At 38.5% G+C, this 20,387-nt stretch overlaps 3 protein-coding genes across 5 annotated transcripts; 2 read left to right on the top strand and 1 right to left on the bottom strand.

Annotated features, from left to right (window-relative positions):
* The first annotated feature begins 122 nt into the window (after window positions 1-122).
* LOC143356897 (kelch domain-containing protein 4) lies at window positions 123-2,438 on the top strand. The gene is made up of 8 exons (XM_076792941.1): window positions 123-328; window positions 466-636; window positions 747-982; window positions 1,052-1,218; window positions 1,296-1,445; window positions 1,524-1,742; window positions 1,824-2,177; window positions 2,262-2,438. The coding sequence occupies exons 1-8, from the start codon at window positions 215-217 to the stop codon at window positions 2,423-2,425; spliced, it is 1,575 nt and encodes a 524-aa protein (XP_076649056.1). The 5' UTR covers window positions 123-214; the 3' UTR covers window positions 2,426-2,438.
* A 9-nt stretch (window positions 2,439-2,447) lies between these two features.
* Window positions 2,448-7,161, bottom strand: Valrs-m (Valyl-tRNA synthetase, mitochondrial). 3 transcript variants are annotated; one of them, XM_076792938.1, is made up of 16 exons: window positions 6,969-7,161; window positions 6,677-6,869; window positions 6,352-6,598; window positions 6,045-6,273; window positions 5,791-5,970; window positions 5,577-5,701; window positions 5,241-5,503; window positions 4,927-5,155; window positions 4,481-4,603; window positions 4,075-4,182; window positions 3,847-4,006; window positions 3,478-3,746; window positions 3,121-3,333; window positions 2,935-3,046; window positions 2,685-2,866; window positions 2,448-2,576 (listed from the first exon to the last, which is right to left on the bottom strand). In XM_076792938.1, exons 1-16 carry the CDS (start codon window positions 7,054-7,056, stop codon window positions 2,499-2,501), a joined length of 2,799 nt encoding a protein of 932 aa, XP_076649053.1. In that variant the 5' UTR covers window positions 7,057-7,161; the 3' UTR covers window positions 2,448-2,498. The 3 variants fall into 3 exon arrangements, with proteins under 3 accessions (XP_076649053.1, XP_076649052.1, XP_076649054.1); XM_076792937.1 differs by having other exon boundaries at window positions 2,499-2,866; XM_076792939.1 differs by lacking the exon at window positions 6,969-7,161 and having other exon boundaries at window positions 2,499-2,866; window positions 6,352-6,560; window positions 6,677-6,791.
* Window positions 7,162-17,464: 10,303 nt separating this feature from the next.
* Window positions 17,465-20,243, top strand: Scu (hydroxysteroid 17-beta dehydrogenase 10). Its single transcript, XM_076793081.1, has 4 exons — window positions 17,465-17,608; window positions 17,785-17,955; window positions 19,039-19,203; window positions 19,525-20,243. Exons 2-4 carry the CDS (start codon window positions 17,947-17,949, stop codon window positions 20,116-20,118), a joined length of 768 nt encoding a protein of 255 aa, XP_076649196.1. The 5' UTR covers window positions 17,465-17,608; window positions 17,785-17,946; the 3' UTR covers window positions 20,119-20,243.
* The last annotated feature ends 144 nt before the right edge of the window (window positions 20,244-20,387 follow it).

The raw sequence follows: 20,387 nt of genomic DNA, 5'->3' as shown, positions 1-20,387 counted from the left end.
CAAAATTTTCTTTTGAAAAATTCGAACCTAAAGAATCCAGAGAATACAAAAGAATTTCATAGAATGAAAAAGAAATTAGAAATACAGGCCAAATTGGGGCCAAACCTTGGCTTCGTTTATAGAGGGCAGATCGATCGCACAAAGAGCGGAAACAGATGGATACGAATTTGTAGACAAATTTTGGTGCCAAATTCATAGGAAATTAGTAATTAATATGGGTAAGAAAGACAAGAATAAAAAGAAAATCAGCGGTAGTGTGAAAACTGCATTAAAAACCGAAAAGAAATTGAACTCGAAACAGAAAAAGGAATTAGCCGCACTCGGAGAGGTTAGTTGGACGTGTATTTATAAGAAAGACCTAATAACAAAAAGAAAATTATTAATTATAATAGATGTACATATAGGTGTAACGATCTTTTGTAAAGCTAATCGATTCCTTTACTTTACTTAACGTGTTCGTTTTAGGATGATATTGAAAGTGTGATTGCCCAAATTGAAAAGGAAGAAGCTCGAAGACAACGTGTCGTTGAAAAGACGGTGGAACCGCCGTCCCGACGTGTCAATTTTAGTTTAACAGCGCATCCTTTTAAGGATGAGCTTATTATGCTTGGAGGAGAATTTCATGATGGACGAACGGTATTTCAAGAAATATCTTCTGCGCTATTGCCATACAATCGTAGCTTAAATTATAATACTTACTTGAAAGGATTAATGAATATTATGAAATTTTATTTCTGCTTACATAGACGTTTGTTTACGGGGACATGTTTACATACAACATAAACAAAAATGAATGGACTGTGGTAAAAGCACCTGGAGGTCCACCTCCGCGCTGTGGCCACCAAATGGTAGCAACACAGACGAATAAGGGGGAATTATGGGTATTCGGCGGCGAATTTTCCAGTCCATCGGAATCACAATTTTATCATTATAAAGACTTGTGGGTTTATCGGATTGGAGATAGGAAATGGGAAAAAATTCTGTATGTGCATACTCTGTAAAAGTTGAGCAAAATAATTGTTTTATTATTGGTTTAATCAAATTTGAGTAGGGCACCTGGAGGTCCATCGGCTAGAAGCGGTCACAGAATGGTCCATGTAAAACGGCAATTGATAGTTTTTGGAGGATTTCATGATAATTTAAGAGACTATAAATACTTTAACGACGTGCACGTATTTCACCTTGAAACATATACTTGGCAAAAGATTGAATTATCTGGTAATACTGTAACGGATAACATACGAGAAGTTTGTCTTAGAAACTGTTCCTATGATAATGGAATTATCATATTTTAGGTAATCCACCACCTCCAAGATCTGGCTGTATAGTGCTGCCAACACCTGAAAATAAGCTTCTCGTATATGGTGGTTACAGTAAGGAAAAAGCAAAGAAGGATGTTGAAAAAGGAACTGTTCATAACGATATGTTTCTGATGACTCCCGAAAGTAAGCTATTTCGAAAAGTAGTGTCCTACAGATAATTAAAATTAAAAATATTATTAATAAGTTGATTTTTGATTACAGAGAATGATGAAACGGGCTTAAAGTGGAAGTGGGTGTCTGTAAAACAGGCTGGAGCCAAACCATCGCCGCGTTGTAGTGCATCTGCTATTCTAGTACAGTCAAATTTAGCTTATATGTTTGGTGGAGTTTTCGACGAAGAAGATAACGAGGAAGAACTTCGTGGAACATTTTACAATGACCTGATAGCTTTAGACTTGGACAAATTACAATGGCACACGGGTAAGGATAATCGATTACGATACAATTGTTTGCCAACTGCTATTTCCATACTTTCACTAATAGTTTTGTAGTTACTTTCAGTAATGTTAACTGGAAAGAAAGACGCGATCGCACGACGTCGCAGAAGGAAAGTAAAAGAAGATATTGAAGAAGAAAGTAATAGCGATAATGAAATTGAAAACTCATCAGCTGTGACTGTGCCTGTTCCTATTCAGTCTACAATTACTGACGAAGATGGAATATTCACAATGACAGTAGGACCAGCTCCGACTGGATCTGTTATGCAGAAAAGAGACAGTGTCCAAGAAAATATGTTTGTACCATGTCCAAGAATAAATCCAGGTCTTGCTATAAAGCAAAATGTTTTATACATGTACGGGGGTATGTTTGAAGATGGAGACCGTCAGTATACGCTGAACGATTTCTACAGTTTAGGTACGTACATACATACATATGTTATATATAAATGCATATATTGTACAAACTATCTTACATAACGTCTTTATTGTATGTGTCTAGATTGCCGTAAACTAGACGAATGGAGGACGATAATAGCGGATGATTTATCTTCGCAAACTTGGTTCGACTCGAGTAGTTCAAGTTCGGAAGAAGAAGATAGCGATACCAGTGATGAAGATGAAAACAACCGTAACAATGATCGTATGGAAGTTTATGAAAATTGATGTATATGTTGATGATATATTGTTTTTCTCTTCTTCTTCTTCTTCTTTTATAATCACAAGTAATGTTGACTAATTAAGCTTTTAAACCGGCCTTCCGTTGCGACATCTTAATATCTATATTTTCTTTCACTTTCTCCAAGACCAAAGAATCCTGGAAAGAAACGTATGTAAATACATACAGTAGTACTATAATACACGATATTACGTATAAACGTGAACTAGCCGAAAACGAATGTATAATATAGCATAAAATTGTCACCTTTGCGGTAATAAACAACACACATTGAGAACTTGAACAATAATAAACACCATTTTTGTCTTCTTTAACATGATTACTTTTCAAAGATGCATAAATATTCTTGATTTTGCTTCCTCCTTTAATCAAGTGTATAATTTCATTGTAAAAATTAAAATCTTCAGGATCGCAAGTTACAATGTGAACTAAAAATAAAAATATTTTTTAATCTTTCAGTAAAATAGTACCTTTTCTCGTAATTCCAACAAATTACCTTCTGGGTCCGTTTTTTTACTAACATTAGCAGTGATGCTCCTAATTTCCAATATCATATCTATCACTTTCTGTATTCTGTGATCGAGAATGTCATCCTTCCATGTATTAAACTATAACAACAGTAACAAGTATGATGTTGAAATGTCATAGTGTTTTACTGTATTAAAGCACAATTAGATGCTACCTGTTGTGGCATTGGATATGGTGCTTCCATTAACGATGGCACTGATAAAAATTCGGAAAATTTGTCTGACAACCTGGTATACAATTCATCGGCAAAGAATGGCATTATTGGAGAAATTAATCGTACTGAAACTTCCAAGCAGGTTCTCAGGCTGTACGTATGACTTTGCATAATATTTGAATTTTCAGTTTTGAATCCCCACTTTGTAGCCTCCTAAGTAGTTACGAATACAATGAATTAATTATTCTCCAATATATATATGTGTGTGTGTGTGCGTGCGTGCGTGCGTGCGTGTGCGTGTGTGTGTGTGTGTGTGTGAAACAATATTTTTTTTTTATTTTTTTAATATGGACTTACCAAATAAAAATCGCAAAATCGATAGTATAAGAACGATTTTAATGATGCGATAGCTTTGTGAAAATCTCGTTGCAAAAACGCATCGTTAACTGCCTTGACTGTTGCGGATAATTGACTTAAAATCCAACGGTCGATAACCGTTAGACATTTTGGTTGTTGATATTGTTTACCGCTTGTTACGAGTATAATATATTTGCTTGCTTGCCAAATTTTATTACAAAAGAATTTATTTGTCTCGCATTCCATCATATCGAAATTGATTTTTTCATCTATACAGAGAGAAACGTCCGGCTTACTGTTAGATCAAGACTTTACTGTATATTCACATATATCTACATACATATATTTATAGATAGAACGTATACCGACTTTTAACATTATGACTGCATAATGTCATACGTAGAGCATCGGCACCGCATTCTTTTATTCCGTTAGGAAACATCTTTTTATTTCCAGATACAAGTCGTTCAAATTCCTTTTTACTAAGAATGCCTGAATTATAACTTTCTTTCATTTGTTCATTAAGATCCTGTTTGTATCAAGATTTTCTGAGTAAGAGTAATTAACATAATTTCAAAAATATACATTCACACTTACTTTTACTGTAGCACCGTTAATAATATTTTCTGGAGAAATAACGTTTCCAAGTGTTTTAGACATTTTTTTCCCATAGGCATCGCATAAAATACCATGTAAAAGTACTTCCTGCTCATCAACAACATCTAAATGAATCAGTGTTCCGAATGAATTGCATTAATGAAAAATGTAAATTGTCACTCAAAAATTTAGAGTATCCTTCGTTATTTGGATTATTATTATTATTATTACTATATCAAATTATTTTCCTAGGATATGGATAAACGACAATTATCAAAACATTTTCCTTGTAATTACAGTTGAGAACGAATTCACTTGAATTTGTACGTCTTCTTTAAGTCGCGATATGTTCCAAACTTTTGAGAGGCAGCATACGAGTTTCGGTCAGGAAAGAGAGAAGTCTTACATTGAACGGTAGACGATCGGTTAACTCCAATCCTAGCATAACCATTCGTGCAACCCAGAAAAATAAGATGTCGTGTCCAGTTTCCATCAATGTTAACGGATAGTAGCTCTTAAAATCCTTCGTCTAAAAATACATTTACGACACATACATACAGGGTGTGTGTTCCACTTAACTTGAGCACTTGGATTAGAATATCTTTTGCTACTAACGGTCACACGAATTCTTGATCTTGGCAATGAAAATACAAAGTCTCGTTTTACATGAAGAAAGCATCGATGATCTTGAAATTCCGAAAATATGATCTTGAGAGAAACTTGCTGCTTATCGCATCGTTCCCTCCCCCAGCAAACTAATCGTACTAAGCGAGATACAAAAATAGGTAAGGTGCTCTAGTTAAGTATATTACAAGTTGTATACATATACATGTAGTAGTCCGTGTATTGTACCTGTTTTGGCCATCCTAGTACAGCAAAAGGAAGAATCGCAGAAGAAAACCATGTGTCTAGAACATCCTGATCTTGATTTAATTTCACACTGGATCCATAGGTATTTCGAGCAATAAGTCGCGCATCATTTTCAGTTCGAGCAATTATCCATTCGACTTTGTCTCCGATGGTAATGTTATAAGCTGGAATACGATGACCCCACCATAGCTGTCTCGATAGACACCAATCTCTAGGACAAGCATTGCGATCGAGAATCGTTACGAGAGGGTATTGTAAACTATTTTCATGCATTTTATCTATAGAATTCGTCCTACCTAATATTTTCGAGCCAGTCGTACCAAGATTGCTCGTGTGTAGCAGGTAGAATGTGTAAATAACCTTCTTTCACTGCATCTATTGCTTTTCGAGCCATGTCTTCACATTTTACGAACCACTGTTCCTTTAGTACATATTCTACGATGTCCAGAGATCGCGAGCACCTTGGTAAGAGCATTTTATGATCGCAAACACGTCTCAGGAGACCTTTGTTTGATAATTCGTTTAAAACTTTCTCTCTCGCAACGAATCTTGGGATACCCTATAACACGTTTTATTTTAGTTTTGGTTGTGAACAACCGTGACATGGTCGTTTTCTGTAAATATTGCTGCACCTTGAATTGTTTTCCTGCATCCGTGATCTTTCCATGTTCATCGAAAACTTCGATAATGTCTAATCCATGGTTTTTAGCAATCGCGTAGTCTGTACGATCGTGTGCGGGCGTTACTTTTACTGCTCCTGAAAATTACTTTTGTTACCGTATATTACAGATAGTATTCGGTATCCTGAACCATAATAACGATACCTAATAACTCTAATACACTTACCAGTGCCGAAATCTTTCTCGACTAAAGAGTCAGCTACGACAGGTATATAAGTTTCCCTTAGGGGATTCCAAACTTTTTGGCCAATGTATTTCGTATATCTTTCGTCGTTTGGATGTACAGCGATCGCTACATCGCCGAAAAGAGATTCTGGTCTGGTTGTCGCCACCACTATTTCATCTTCTAAAGAAACGTAATATTATCTTGGATTTCGATTGCTTCGAATAAAATAGAAAATGTTTGAATTGAAGTATTACCGGAATCTTTAACTGGATAAGCTATATATGCTATTATGCCGAATGTTACCCTCTTATCGTATCCTGGAACTTCCAGATCCGTTTTCTCGGTAATAAACACATGCTCTACTTCGATATCGGATATCGTACTGCCCAAAGTAGGACACCAGTTGACCAAATCTTTTTTCCTATATATTAAATTACGCTCGTTCAGTCTTACGAACGATTCTATCACCGCATTGTTGTGATCCTATAATTTGTACGATAGAAAACTAATAAAAATTGAGAACTTTAAGTAAATTTGATAAAAATCAACTTTATGAAATACCTTGCTCATGGTAAAATATTCTCTAGACCAATCTAAACTGGCTCCTAAAGCTTTTAACTGACTCTTTATCCCAGTTTCTTTCTGATTTTTCCACTCCCATACGACTGAAAGAAATTCTTCTCTCCCTATGTCGGATATTGTCATACCTTTTGTTTTGCCAAGATGCTTTTCCACCATCATTTGCGTTGCTATTCCTGCATGATCTAAACCTGGTATCCATAAAACAGGATGACCTTTCATTCTGTACCTAAATATATTGTAGAATATGCTTAGACTTACATTCGATAGACTAATTGCAAACTAAAAAATTTAATTAGAAACATACCATCTTGCCAGTATATCCTGAACCGTAATAGTCAACGCATGTCCTAAATGTAATGTTCCAGTTATATTCGGAGGAGGTAATAACATTCTCAGTACATCTTTTTCACTGGGTCTGACGATAAAATATTTATTCTTTTCCCAAGAATTATACCAATCATATTTTATGTTTCGAGGATTAAAAGTTGTTGGAAAATCTAAGACGTAAGAACGTTAATAAGGGAAAAAATTGAATTGAAGTTTCGATGAATGTTACTAGTTTCAAAACAAATATATCATTTCAGATTCATTATTACCTGATAACGATTGAGTGGAAAATCTATTACAATAATATTTGTAACAAGAATTATTACGTAGACAATCGTTCAATCGCATTAAATACATTCTATATACAGAAATAAAGTAACAGTAGCGTAACAGTAGATACTTGAAAAGTTTGCTTTCGTGCTCATTCAAAGAAACATAACCAATAGTAGAAGCAGAGAGTAACGCCAAAACATTAATTTCGCGACACTAAGATTAATCATTCATCATTTCATAGGATTATACAAATTATTCTAATTGATCTTGAAATAGCCCATATTTCACAAAATCTAAAAGATTTTTCCAAGTGAATTCCAGTGCATTCTGTGCATCGCTTATATCAGGGGGAGCAATCTCCCATGTATAATGTGTGGACATTAGCAGTGCCACCTAGACCCATTCCCTCCTGACCTCAACTAAAAGCTATATATATAGCTATACGATTCTACAAACATACACATACGCATATACACTGTGACGTCGCCCTAATCGAAACAGGCGCCATCTCGGTAATAACTAGACATGATACCGCGCGTATTCGAACAGACACGTATTCTATAAGGATAATTTTTAAGAAAGCGCAGTTAGAAAATGTTATGTTAAGTTAAGAGGTCACTCGAGTAGGGAAAGCGAGACGCAAGGAATGCCAGCTGCAAGCGATAACGGAGCGGAACCACTTCTACTAGGACCAGGCCCGCTTAAGCAAAGGACAACGAGGAAAAACAGACCCGAGAGAAGACAGCTCTACAGCCTCCCTCAAGGACCCGGAAGACATAAATTAGTCACCCCCGAACAAGAGGCCACCTACGAAGACATCGAACGGCAATCGAAACGCACGTGGCATGCTACACGCGAGTAACCCCTCAGATTACGTCCCCTTGGGCCACTCCCTCGAGGCCTTACGCATTCTAGGCCCACGCAACTTAGGGGAGGAGACTACCCTTCTGATTGGACCTCACGACGCCCCACTATCAACGCATCCTGGAACCGGAGGTCCGATAAAAGGAACAGAGCAAAGGCCCTCGACACACTCGTTTTTGATCTCGAAAATCACTTTGTCGACCCATCAACATTATTTGAAATACAGTAAAGTTTTCCGACCAAGTTACGTTTATAACATTTTATATCCATTTTCCCTTCCCAGATAAAGCCGCGTTCGGGAGTTTAGTACCTTAGTACTTTGAGGCGTTTGAACTCATGCCGCGAAATTGATAGATTAACCGGTTGTGCCATCTGCAGACAAGTATCGTAATTTCGGGTCCCTAATACGTACATAACAGTGGTGACAGCGGTGGGATACGCCAACTTTCGTGCGCGCTTTTTCAAAAGAACACATTTGTGACTTAGAATTCGAACTGAACTAACAGTGTATTTTAATTAAATAAGGACAATAAAAGAGTGCAGGTGAACATTGAACTGTGAATTACAAACTGAGTTTTCGTGCCACTCTTCCCTCCTGGGTTTTGGCGTGGTTTCCCCAGGGAGCGACGGGTGAATACCGGAAGAGGTGATTATCAGCGGCCACGCAAGCTAGCCTAAAGCAACCCTGAAATCACTGGCAATCACTGGATACCTGCTGCGCACCTGCCATCCTGATAGCTGCACATTCAACGTCCATTTGAAGAAGGGAACAACATCTAGTAAACGAACCTACCCTTCTGGAATTCAGTAGCAGCGGACATCGTCAACTCATCAGCAGCTCAAGTGTAAGACACACGTTCATTGTTTCTATCTCGAGTGACCAGTCAGGATTAGATTAGTTTGGTATTTAGATTAAGATAGATAATTGTCTAGTGTAAACATGAGTAACGATAGTCGATCGACTAGCTCGTGGGTTGTCGCGTGCCCGCAGGGAACCTCACGGTCTGATAGCTCCTCCGATTTCTCTCTTATCCCTTGGCGTGACCCTGAGATCATGCGAAATGAAATTGACAAACCATTTGTTCGGCCACCGGGGTATCAACCCCCATCGATTGTGTCTGAACAGTACGAAAATTCGAATATAGAGGAATTATCTTCTGCTTCCGCTGTCTCTAATGTCGAATCCGTCGGCGGATGCCAAATCTCTTTAAAATTAGCCTCGGAAATTTTGCCTGAATTTGATGGGAAGTCTACACCGGTGAAAGAGTTTACGAGATTATGCCGCGATATTTGGAAGGCGGTAAAGTTGAACGAACGGCAATTTCTTGTTAAAATAATAGAGAAAAAAGTAATTAAGGACGCGAAAAGTCATATCCGACGACAACGAGATACGTATAATCTGGAAGAATTACTAAAATCTTTGGAACGTGCATTTACCCCAAGGCACACTCTCGACACCCTCCAAACGCGTATGTCGAATATGTATCAAGAAATCGGAGAATCTGCACTCCAGTACGGGAATCGAGTCAAAGAATTATTAGACGATATACTTGACGCGATTGATGAAGAATGTGATCCGGACGTCGCATATGGAGTACGGACTAGGGCCATAGACAACGCCTGCGGTTGTTACATCACGGGATTGAGTAATACAATCGAGACTCAGGTTCGTCAAGGAAAACCCGCGATTCTCCAAGCGGCCATTGATTTGGCGATGGACGAGGAGGAACATCAAAAGAATAGAGCTCGTGTTCGTCGGGAAAAAATCGTGCGATACGATCGTCGCGAACGTGGGCAAGAACGAAGATTTGACACGAGACGTCCTCGCGAAGAAATAGAGACAGTCCGGGTAAACGAAATCCGGGCAACACGAGGCGGTGATGATCGTCGTTCACGCCTTTACTGCCATACCTGTCGGAAACCGGGTCACGCGTCAGAAAACTGCAATAGCTTCAAACGGCGGGAGGCCCTTATGTGCACTTATTGTAAACGGAAAGGTCATAACGAGTTTAATTGTTTTACTAAGCGCGATCAGGAACGACGTAGGGATAATCACCCATCATCATACATTGCACCTGGGCGTAATTTAAACTCCAATCTCGCTCTTCGAGACAGCGCTACGAAGAGTGTAGCAATAAAAGCGCGACCCGACTCTGCCAGGTTAACTACGATCTCAGTCGAAAGCGAACAACCCAACTCCCCGTCATAATTATAGATCATTGTTTTTTCCATAACAACCAGGGTTATTTCCTCATTGACACCGGTTCACAATTGAATCTAATTAAAGAAAGTGCGATTTCTCCAGAGGTTCATGTTAACACTAAAATTTCGTATCATTTGAGAGGCATTGGGACAGGAACTCGTCGAACCTATGGAGAAATTACTCTCAATATGCTGAGTGTCGAAATAAAATTTCAAGTAGTAGACCATAGCTTCCCCATAGAACAATCCGGAATTATTGGAATGGAATTCCTTACTAAACAGCAGGCTCTTCTAGCTTTTCGAGAAAATTTGTCAAGTTCACTAATCTTAGGGAATAAAGAAATTCCGTTTTGTAACCACCCTTCGTTCGACTTGCCGCCGCGAACTAAAACGTTAATTAAAATTCCTACTAAAACTCCAAATTTAAGGGAAGGTTACGTTAGGAAAATGGATTTCGGACCGGGAGTGTACGTAGGAGAAGCAATTGTTTCGCAAGATCAGGGTCATGTAAAATTGTTCGCCATTAATTGTACGTATGATCAGGTCAATATTACTCTACCTCCGGTCGAACTGGAAGATTTCGAGGCTCAACCCCCATTAGCCCGTTCTGCTCGAATCGGTAACCCAGGTATAGACAACCAACGCTCCTCTGCCGAGAGACTTTCAAAGCTTTCTGGCCTTCTTAAATTAGATAATTTGAACGAGGAAGAAAGAGTTAGTATTCTATCAAGTGTTGCTACTTACGCATACCAATTTCACTTACCTGGAGATAGATTAGAGTCCACCACCACCGTAAAACATAAGATAATTACCACCGATGAGAGCCCGCTACACACCAAACAATACAGATATCCTCAGATCCACAAGGCAGAAATTCAGAACCAAGTCCAAGACCTTCTTAACAATAAAATCATCGAACCCTCCGATTCCCCATATAATTCACCTGTTTGGATCGTGCCGAAGAAGCCGGATTCGTCTGGTGAACCTCGTTGGCGAATGGTCATCGACTATCGCAGACTCAATGAAAAAACAATTAACGACGCTTACCCACTCCCTAATATAACGGATATCCTCGATCAACTAGGAGGTGCTAAATATTTTAGCACGCTCGATTTAGCCTCAGGGTTTCATCAGGTATCTATGGACCCCTCTCCTAAATCAAAAACCGCATTTTCAACCCCTTTTGGACATTACGAGTTTAATAGAATGCCCTTTGGTCTTTGTAACGCACCAGCCACCTTCCAGAGGCTTATGGATCGTGTCCTCGTCGGTCTACAGGGTATCGAATTATTCGTATACATGGATGATATTGTCGTCTATGCTAATTCATTCGAAGAACACTCTAGAAAACTAAACACTCTGCTAGGTCGCTTGCAAAACGCTGGGCTGGCACTTCAACCGGAAAAGTGCATGTTTCTTCGCAAAGAAATAGCTTATCTAGGGCATCTGATCACTAACGAAGGAGTGAAGCCGGACCCCGGTAAAATTAAAGCCGTGAAATCGTTCCCGGTACCCTCGAATAGGAAAACAATTAAATCCTTTTTAGGATTAATCGGATACTATCGCAGGTTTATCAAGGACTTCGCGAGACTCGCAAAACCCATGACTCGATTGCTAAAAAAGAGTACTCCATTCTTCTGGAACCATGCTGCGCAAGAAGCATTTGAAAACCTAAGAGACACTATCTGCCGGCAACCCCTCCTGCAATATCCGGATTTTCGCAAATCATTTATAGTCACTACCGATGCCTCCAACTATGCCATCGGTGCCGTCCTCAGTCAGGGTGATATAGGCAAAGATCTTCCTATTGCCTATGCATCGAGAACACTGAACGACACCGAAACAAACTATTCTACTACCGAAAAGGAATTACTCGCCATAATTTTCGCTGTTAATCATTTCCGCCCCTATCTGTACGGCCATAAATTTACCCTTGTCACGGACCATCGACCTCTAGTTTGGCTCCACAACACCAAAGATCCAACCTCCAAATTAATGCGATGGAGAATCAAATTGAACGAGTACGATTATAATATCGTATACAAGCCAGGACGCGTAAATTCCAACGCGGATGCTCTTTCCCGTAACGTTCCGGATGAGGTTTTGCAACAAACGGCAGTGGAACTTCAAAGGGATTCTCACTCTAGATGTCAGGAAAAGATGCTTGTCCGCGCGGACAAAACACCGGTTGCTGATATCGAAACGGGTGACGATCCTGGCAAAGTATCTCAATGTCTCGAATGTGAAGCTTCCGTTGCCGCCTGCTTCTTTGCTAGCGAGAAGTTGGCGGAAGAGATAGGAAATCTACCCCAGATAAACAACCAACTTGTATCCACCCGAACACCATCCACAATAACATCGAAATCCTGCAACAACATTTGCATGACTACTCAACAAGACAAGACAGTAGATCGTGTCCCGGGGAGTAAAGTGTGGACCCTTCTTCCTGCAACGCTGGAAAATTCGCCTGCACGCTATGTCGGTAGTTCCGGTTCTGCGCGCAAATTCCCAGACCGTCTCCAAGGACAAGCTGCAGTGCAACGAGAAGCGACGATAAAACCCGTACTCGCAACGAGGGAAATCTCGCCTGTACGCCATGTCGGAGTTCCGGTACGCGCGCAAATTCCCGTACCGTCTCCACGGACAGGCTGCAGTGCACGCATCGAGGGAAGGTATTTATGGGACACGGTTGACTCTGACGCTACCGAACCCGACGATAACCCTTTTTCAGAAGAACGAAACATATCCAACCAAGATCCACCGATCGCTGCCCGATTCAACACTAACGAATTATACACTTTAACCCATTCATGTTTTACCTACAGTAAAGATTTCCTATCTCTGAGAAAAGATCACATAGTTCATTTCATTTCGGCAAACTACGAGTTAACTTCTGCAACTAGTAATGAGTTACTCGAACAAGGGAGGTTCTCCATCCATGAATTGCGCAACGTGGATGCCAACGTAGGTGAAGCCATTGCCATCCGATCCGGTCGAACCAATATTTTCCACTTAATTACCCAAGAAACCCCCAATTCACCTACCAGCCTTACAAACATCGAATTGTGCATTCATAGTTTAAAAAATTTAATGAAGGGACTTGGCCTCTTTACTTGCAGTGTATCGAAAAATCGTAACGACTTAGATCAAATTCCTTGGATCGATATAGAAAAACTATTCAAGGCTGGTTTCTCGACGGAAGGGTATACTATCACTATATGCTCAAACGAACTAAAATTTCCCCCAAAGGACGACCAAAGTCGTATCCTTAAAGAATACCACGAGTCTGTGGTGGGTGGTCACAAAGGAATTACTAAGTTATATAACCGTGTTCGTGAAGACTTCTATTGGAAAGGAATGCGAAAAGATATCGCAGACCTTGTAAAAACCTGCCCCAGTTGTCAAAAATTCAAACTAGTAAGGAAAGGGATTAAACAACCTCTTCGTATTACAGACACCCCTCAACAGGCATTCGATAAGGTACAGTTAGACATTGTTGGACCTTTACCAGTAACCGAATCAGGTTACAGATATCTCCTCACTCTCCAAGATAATCTGACAAAATATTCAGATGCTATCCCTCTCCGAGAAATGGATGCAGTCTCTGTTGCTTCTGCACTTGCAGAACAATTTATTTCTCGTTTCGGATGCCCAAAAACCATCCACACTGATCAAGGTAGAAATTTTATGAGCCGAATAATGAAATGCTTTTGCCGCATCTTCAAAATCAAACAAATTAAATCTACAGCATACCATCCCCAATCATTAGGTTCGCTCGAACGCGCTCACCACGTCTTCATCGAATATTTAAAACACTATTGCACTAAGAGAGATTGGGATAAATGGATACGATTCGGCATGTTTTCCTACAATACATCGGTTCACGAGTCTACAGGTTTCACTCCCCATGAACTTATTTTTGGTAAAAAGGCCCGCATCCCTTCAGAATTTGCCGACGTACAACCACCCCGAACGTTTTCTCAATACTTCGACGACCTTTTCTCTACAATAACAACCGTACAAGCATCTGCCGCCCAAACCCTTAAGAAAGCCAAGGCTAAGTGTAAAAAACTTTATGACCGGAACGTCAACCCACACAAGTTTAGGATCGACGACCACGTGTACCTGCTTCACGAACCTCGAACTTCCAAGTTTGACCCCCAATGGAACGGACCGTATAAAATAACCCGATTATTTGATGATTTCAATGCCGAAATCGCAATCAACCAATCACGTATGAAGATAGTCCATACCAATAAACTTAAATTAGCCCATATTAGGCCTGAACCGCTACCCGATCCACAACCAGATCCTTGATATACCTGTAGAATATCGAGTCGAGCATTATAGCAAGGGTGCTTACGTATGTATGCATATGTATCATGAATGCGGAATATAGGCGAATAATAATATATGCATATATCTTCTAAATAAGCTGTATCGTTAGTAACACCTATTTTTATACTTAGTCATACCACATCCTTTTATAATTATAAACATCATTATTAAGATCGCTATTACTATTGTCATTTAATTTCTTTTGTGTTTTTGTATATATGCATACCTTTAATATGATTATGTTACAGTAGTTATTTTCTCTATTATTCTATATATCAAAATAAAATATCTGTCTATGTTACTAAGCATTTTAGTACCTCTGCTTTCTATAATAAATATTATTATAACTACCCCCTTTCTATACTATAATCATACTATACTATATTTTTTTTTTATTGTCATCATTATTATTATTATTACTACTGTAGCAATTGGCGCTTTGCTATTATTTTTCCTTTTGCGTTTACCGCTAATTTTATTATTAATCTATTATTATTAATTATTATTGTTCCGCTTAGTTATAAGGTGTTCTACCTAGTATTAAAGTAAAAGTTGTTACTACATGTAACATCCTTTTTATTAAGGGGGGAGGTGTGACGTCGCCCTAATCGAAACAGGCGCCATCTCGGTAATAACTAGACATGATACCGCGCGTATTCGAACAGACACGTATTCTATAAGGATAATTTTTAAGAAAGCGCAGTTAGAAAATGTTATGTTAAGTTAAGAGGTCACTCGAGTAGGGAAAGCGAGACGCAAGGAATGCCAGCTGCAAGCGATAACGGAGCGGAACCACTTCTACTAGGACCAGGCCCGCTTAAGCAAAGGACAACGAGGAAAAACAGACCCGAGAGAAGACAGCTCTACAGCCTCCCTCAAGGACCCGGAAGACATAAATTAGTCACCCCCGAACAAGAGGCCACCTACGAAGACATCGAACGGCAATCGAAACGCACGTGGCATGCTACACGCGAGTAACCCCTCAGATTACGTCCCCTTGGGCCACTCCCTCGAGGCCTTACGCATTCTAGGCCCACGCAACTTAGGGGAGGAGACTACCCTTCTGATTGGACCTCACGACGCCCCACTATCAACGCATCCTGGAACCGGAGGTCCGATAAAAGGAACAGAGCAAAGGCCCTCGACACACTCGTTTTTGATCTCGAAAATCACTTTGTCGACCCATCAACATTATTTGAAATACAGTAAAGTTTTCCGACCAAGTTACGTTTATAACATTTTATATCCATTTTCCCTTCCCAGATAAAGCCGCGTTCGGGAGTTTAGTACCTTAGTACTTTGAGGCGTTTGAACTCATGCCGCGAAATTGATAGATTAACCGGTTGTGCCATCTGCAGACAAGTATCGTAATTTCGGGTCCCTAATACGTACATAACAACACATACACATATATCTACTGTACAGTACGATTACTACATAAATTTAGAAGTAAACTTATATAAAAAAAAAGGATATAATATAATAAAAGGATATAATATGTTTTGCAACAATACATTATTTTTACAATATTTTATTTCAAAACATAATAATACATAATTATACATGTAACAGATAATTACATATAATATCAAACTAATACAAATGATAATATCTTCATCCACTTATTTTGTACACTCTTTACACTTGCTGCTGCACTGCTCTGCACCTCACTATCCTAAAACAAACTAAAACACATATGTCGTGGTCGGCCGTGTCGCGAGGCGCATTACCGACCACTCCCAGGACCCACTGGGACCCACCTGGGACCATCTGGGACTCACTTGCAGGCTCGCAGAATAGCACAGGGGCTGGCAGTCTTTAACAGTACGGTCGTCGATGGTTGGATCAGATCCAACACCCAACTTTAGCCTGGAAACGTGTATGTACACTGCGTATCAAAAGTTTAGACGCGCTGTGTACCGAACGATGAAGGTTATGTCCGGATGGTTAGGATTGAAAATCTCCACGAAAACCAATCCTAACCCAAGTTAGGCTTGAAAACTAGCAATAATATACCAAAATAGCCAAACCTACATATCTCGGTTACATATCTTTTGCCTCTGTGGTATCCGCTATCCCGGGGCACTTCTCGTTATCTCGCCACAATACATGCGTCTACACATAAATGAAGGTTGAAGCGTAAACAAATCGGTATCGGTACATAAATTTCTTGAAAATCCTTTAACAATCAATATTCTATGCTAGTACATATTTTAGCACATACTCCGATATATATATATATATATATATATATATATATATATATATATATGCATGTATACATATACATACATTACACACAGTCGGATAAGAATGAAAACGTACAGATAAGGAAAAGCGAATATATTTGATAGAAATAATAAATGATAAAGATGCATGTACAATGCACTTTGGAAGCAAAAATAACGTAACTGCGCAGAAGTTACAGATACCATAGATATCACACATATACAAGTATTTATATATGTATTTGTAGAAGTACATGTTTACTTCGATATCACAGTAAAAGTATAGTTACAATGATAACTCGTGAAAATGCAAGATAACCGACTTTTATAATTATAATAAATTAAAACGGAAAAAAATTATTTACTTTATATTTTTTAAAAGGAAATCTAAATTTTCACAGCAGTGGTGGAAGCAACAAACCAATTGGATAGATCACGGCCGTCTCTAGTACAGGCCGGTATATAGTAAATTTGACAACGCCGTATATATATACATATATTGTTTCTCGTTTTGAAAAATTTATGAAACTATTTTATTTTTAAATTTTAAATAAGATGAATAATTAAAAAATATAGGTTGAATTAATACCATATCCTTTTATAAAACTGGCTGATCCAGGGTCAATTTATGTAACAGATAATCCTATTCTACACAGTAAATTCGAATTACTGTCTATTTACATACAACAGCGAGTATTATCAACAAATTAATATCTCCTAGATAAATTTAAACGTAAATGAGTCAACTGGACCTTATTAAGTATTATATAGAATATTTTATAAAAGTCACATATACTGCAGTTTGATCGGATTGATGTTCTTACTGTCTATGTAGAGTCAGAGAGTATGCTCTCTGCTAAAGTCTAGACTTGGGGCTTACTGTTTGCGGTGTTGCCTGTTCTACACATGTAGAGACGTAGAGACGCCCGTGGATAGGTAATTACGTATACGCATGGAAGCATCTCTATAGATACATGTGTTTATCATATATTTTAGTGGAAAAGGTATGTCAAGTGTACACACACGTGCCGTCTTATTTTATCTTTTTCGTTTTCTTTTTTTATGCTTGCATACTGTATACTGTATTGCCGATAAAATTTTAAGAGGTGGTAGGGTACGATCGTACAGTCCAAAGTTCTCCCAGATAAGTGAATTATAATGATGTTTTTTTGGTTTGCAGGTCCCATTACATTGTAGTTGCCATTCGAATTCAAGAGCCGGTACATTATAACCGTTAAACGGTTCACCGTCTCTTCTAACTTTGTCTTCCAATACTTTTCTACTTCGTTCCTGTGTGTGTGTGTGCGTCAGTTGTTTTCTTTTTTTTTTCGAATATTTCATAATGTTGAAGGTAAGTTTCATATTTTCTATAATAAAAATTGCAATTCATGTTATCGTGTATCATGTAAAATGCGAGTAATACTTACGCATTATCGTAACGTATGTGAGCGATTTTCTTATTATCTTACATTACCATAGACGTATATTCTTATGTTGTTAAAGTCACGTTCTTACAAAAAATACTTTTTTTCTTTGAAATTATCCATTAGCAAAACCATGCGTACTGTAACATGGTACTGCGGGGCAAGCTCTCATACTCTGTAATCAAAAATATCGATCAATCAACTCGATCAGATTATTATAAAAAATAAGTATCTATTGTACACACCAAGATGACTTTGAAAAAAATGCAAGGACATTTCACATAACACATACATTTGTAGATACATCGTGTTTCAGTTGAAACAATTTATTAATATATACATGGGCAAATAGTCTACCGTAACATCGAAGACACGTAAGAATGTTTATTATGTCTGTTGTTTTTAGTAAACAATAATTTCACAGGAAAATTATACCGTTCGTTCTTAATTGTCTGGTAACAATATAACGACAGAATATGTCAAGGTATTAAATAAACTGTTTGCCTATGTTATTATGCCACATTTAACGTAAAGCAATAGGTACAAGTAATTATTTCATAAGAGAAACTTATAGTTTCTTAATTTCTACGCTTAGAATAAGAAATATGATATACGACGAGGATTAATTGACAATCGTATAAATTGTTTCATGCTAATTAATAGTACTTCATAGACTGGTCCATATTTGGTATTGATATTATGATTATGAACCTAATAGTTATCTTATTTTTCTTACAAGTGTTGTTTTCTTGTTATAATGAACATTCTTAGAAAAAAATAATACAGAGAATATTTTGTTTACTTTATCTGCTGTTATGTTTTTAATGTTTTTAAGATATGTAAAACGATATATGTATACATATATGTACATTTCGCAACGTGCACAGAATACGATTTAACAATAAAATAAACAGTCTCTGTGCAAAGATTTGAAATTTATCGAAGGATATTTAATGTTATGTGGTAAAGGTGAATACTTGAACAAATATTATAATTGACATGTATTTCAGGGATTGGTTGCCCTCGTTACTGGAGGTGCTTCCGGGCTAGGGCTAGGAACCACGCAAAGATTCATAAGAGAAGGAGCCAAAGTTGTGATCGCCGATTTACCCACGTCGAAGGGGAACGATGTCGCTAGCAAATTAGGAAGTTCTGCTGTATTCGCGCCGATGGATGTAAGCATTTACCAAAGTAGCATTAGTATTGGTATAAAAATATACGGATGTATGAGAATGGACAGTCGGAAAATCTGTTTCAAGAATTTAGGATTGTTTGGAAAGAGCAACGGATAACATTTGAAATTGTAGAACGAGAACATAGGTTTTGCTATTCGAATATGTTTGTCGTACAATTGTGCATTCGAATAGCACCGCGCGATAGCTATTCTTTCTATCGTTTACGAACTATGTATATATGTAATAATGTCGAACCGCGATGCAGGTATCGCGTTTGCTGCGTCCCTCGTAAAAGAAGGTAGTACAGTTGTTTGTTTATAGGTGACTTCGGAAAAGGATGTGACCGAGGCGTTAGAGCTAACGAAGAAGCAGTTCCAGAAGTTGGATGTGGTGGTAAACGCGGCAGGAATAGCTTGTGCATTCAAAGTGTATAATTTCAATAAAAATCGTCCGCATAGCTTAGAAGACTTTGAGAAAGTTGTCACGGTGAACACCATTGGAACGTTCAACGTGATCAGATTAGCCGTAGAACTTATGCACGAAAATACGCCGAACGGGGACGGTCAACGCGGAGTGGTGATCAACACAGCGAGCGTTGCGGCGTTCGACGGACAAATCGGTCAGGCAGCATACTCTGCTAGCAAGGGCGGGGTAGTCGGTATGACCTTGCCGTTGGCCCGCGATTTGGCAAAGGTCGGGATTCGCGTTGTCACGATAGCGCCTGGATTAATGGATACACCTATGCTGCAAGCATTACCAGAAAAAGTGCGTGCATTTTTGAGCGAAACGGTACCATTCCCGACAAGACTCGGTACACCGGACGAGTACGCTATGTTGGCGCAACAGATCATCGAGAATCCTCTTCTGAACGGAGAAGTGATCAGATTAGACGGTGCTCTCAGGATGCAGCCTTAAGGGATTTATACGAGCGGACAAATATCGAGCAACTGTCTAAAAACATCAGATCTTAATGGGGATTTTTTACAATTGTATTCAAACGAAAAACTTGTAACATAGGACAACAGAAAGATATACAGAAATATATATACATATATGTATACAAGAGAAATGAAAACGAATAACGTTCTTAGTACATGCAACACCATTATAATTCTCTTAAAATGTACACGAACAACTAAACGTTTCCAATCTATCATAGGTATCGACAATTCTCTTTATTACCT

Source organism: Halictus rubicundus, chromosome 9 (assembly GCF_050948215.1).
Source record: "Halictus rubicundus isolate RS-2024b chromosome 9, iyHalRubi1_principal, whole genome shotgun sequence".
NCBI classification, from domain to species: Eukaryota; Metazoa; Arthropoda; class Insecta; order Hymenoptera; family Halictidae; genus Halictus; species Halictus rubicundus.
The sequence above is the reverse complement of the archived record's forward strand: the minus strand, read 5'-3'. Positions and strand labels throughout refer to the sequence as shown.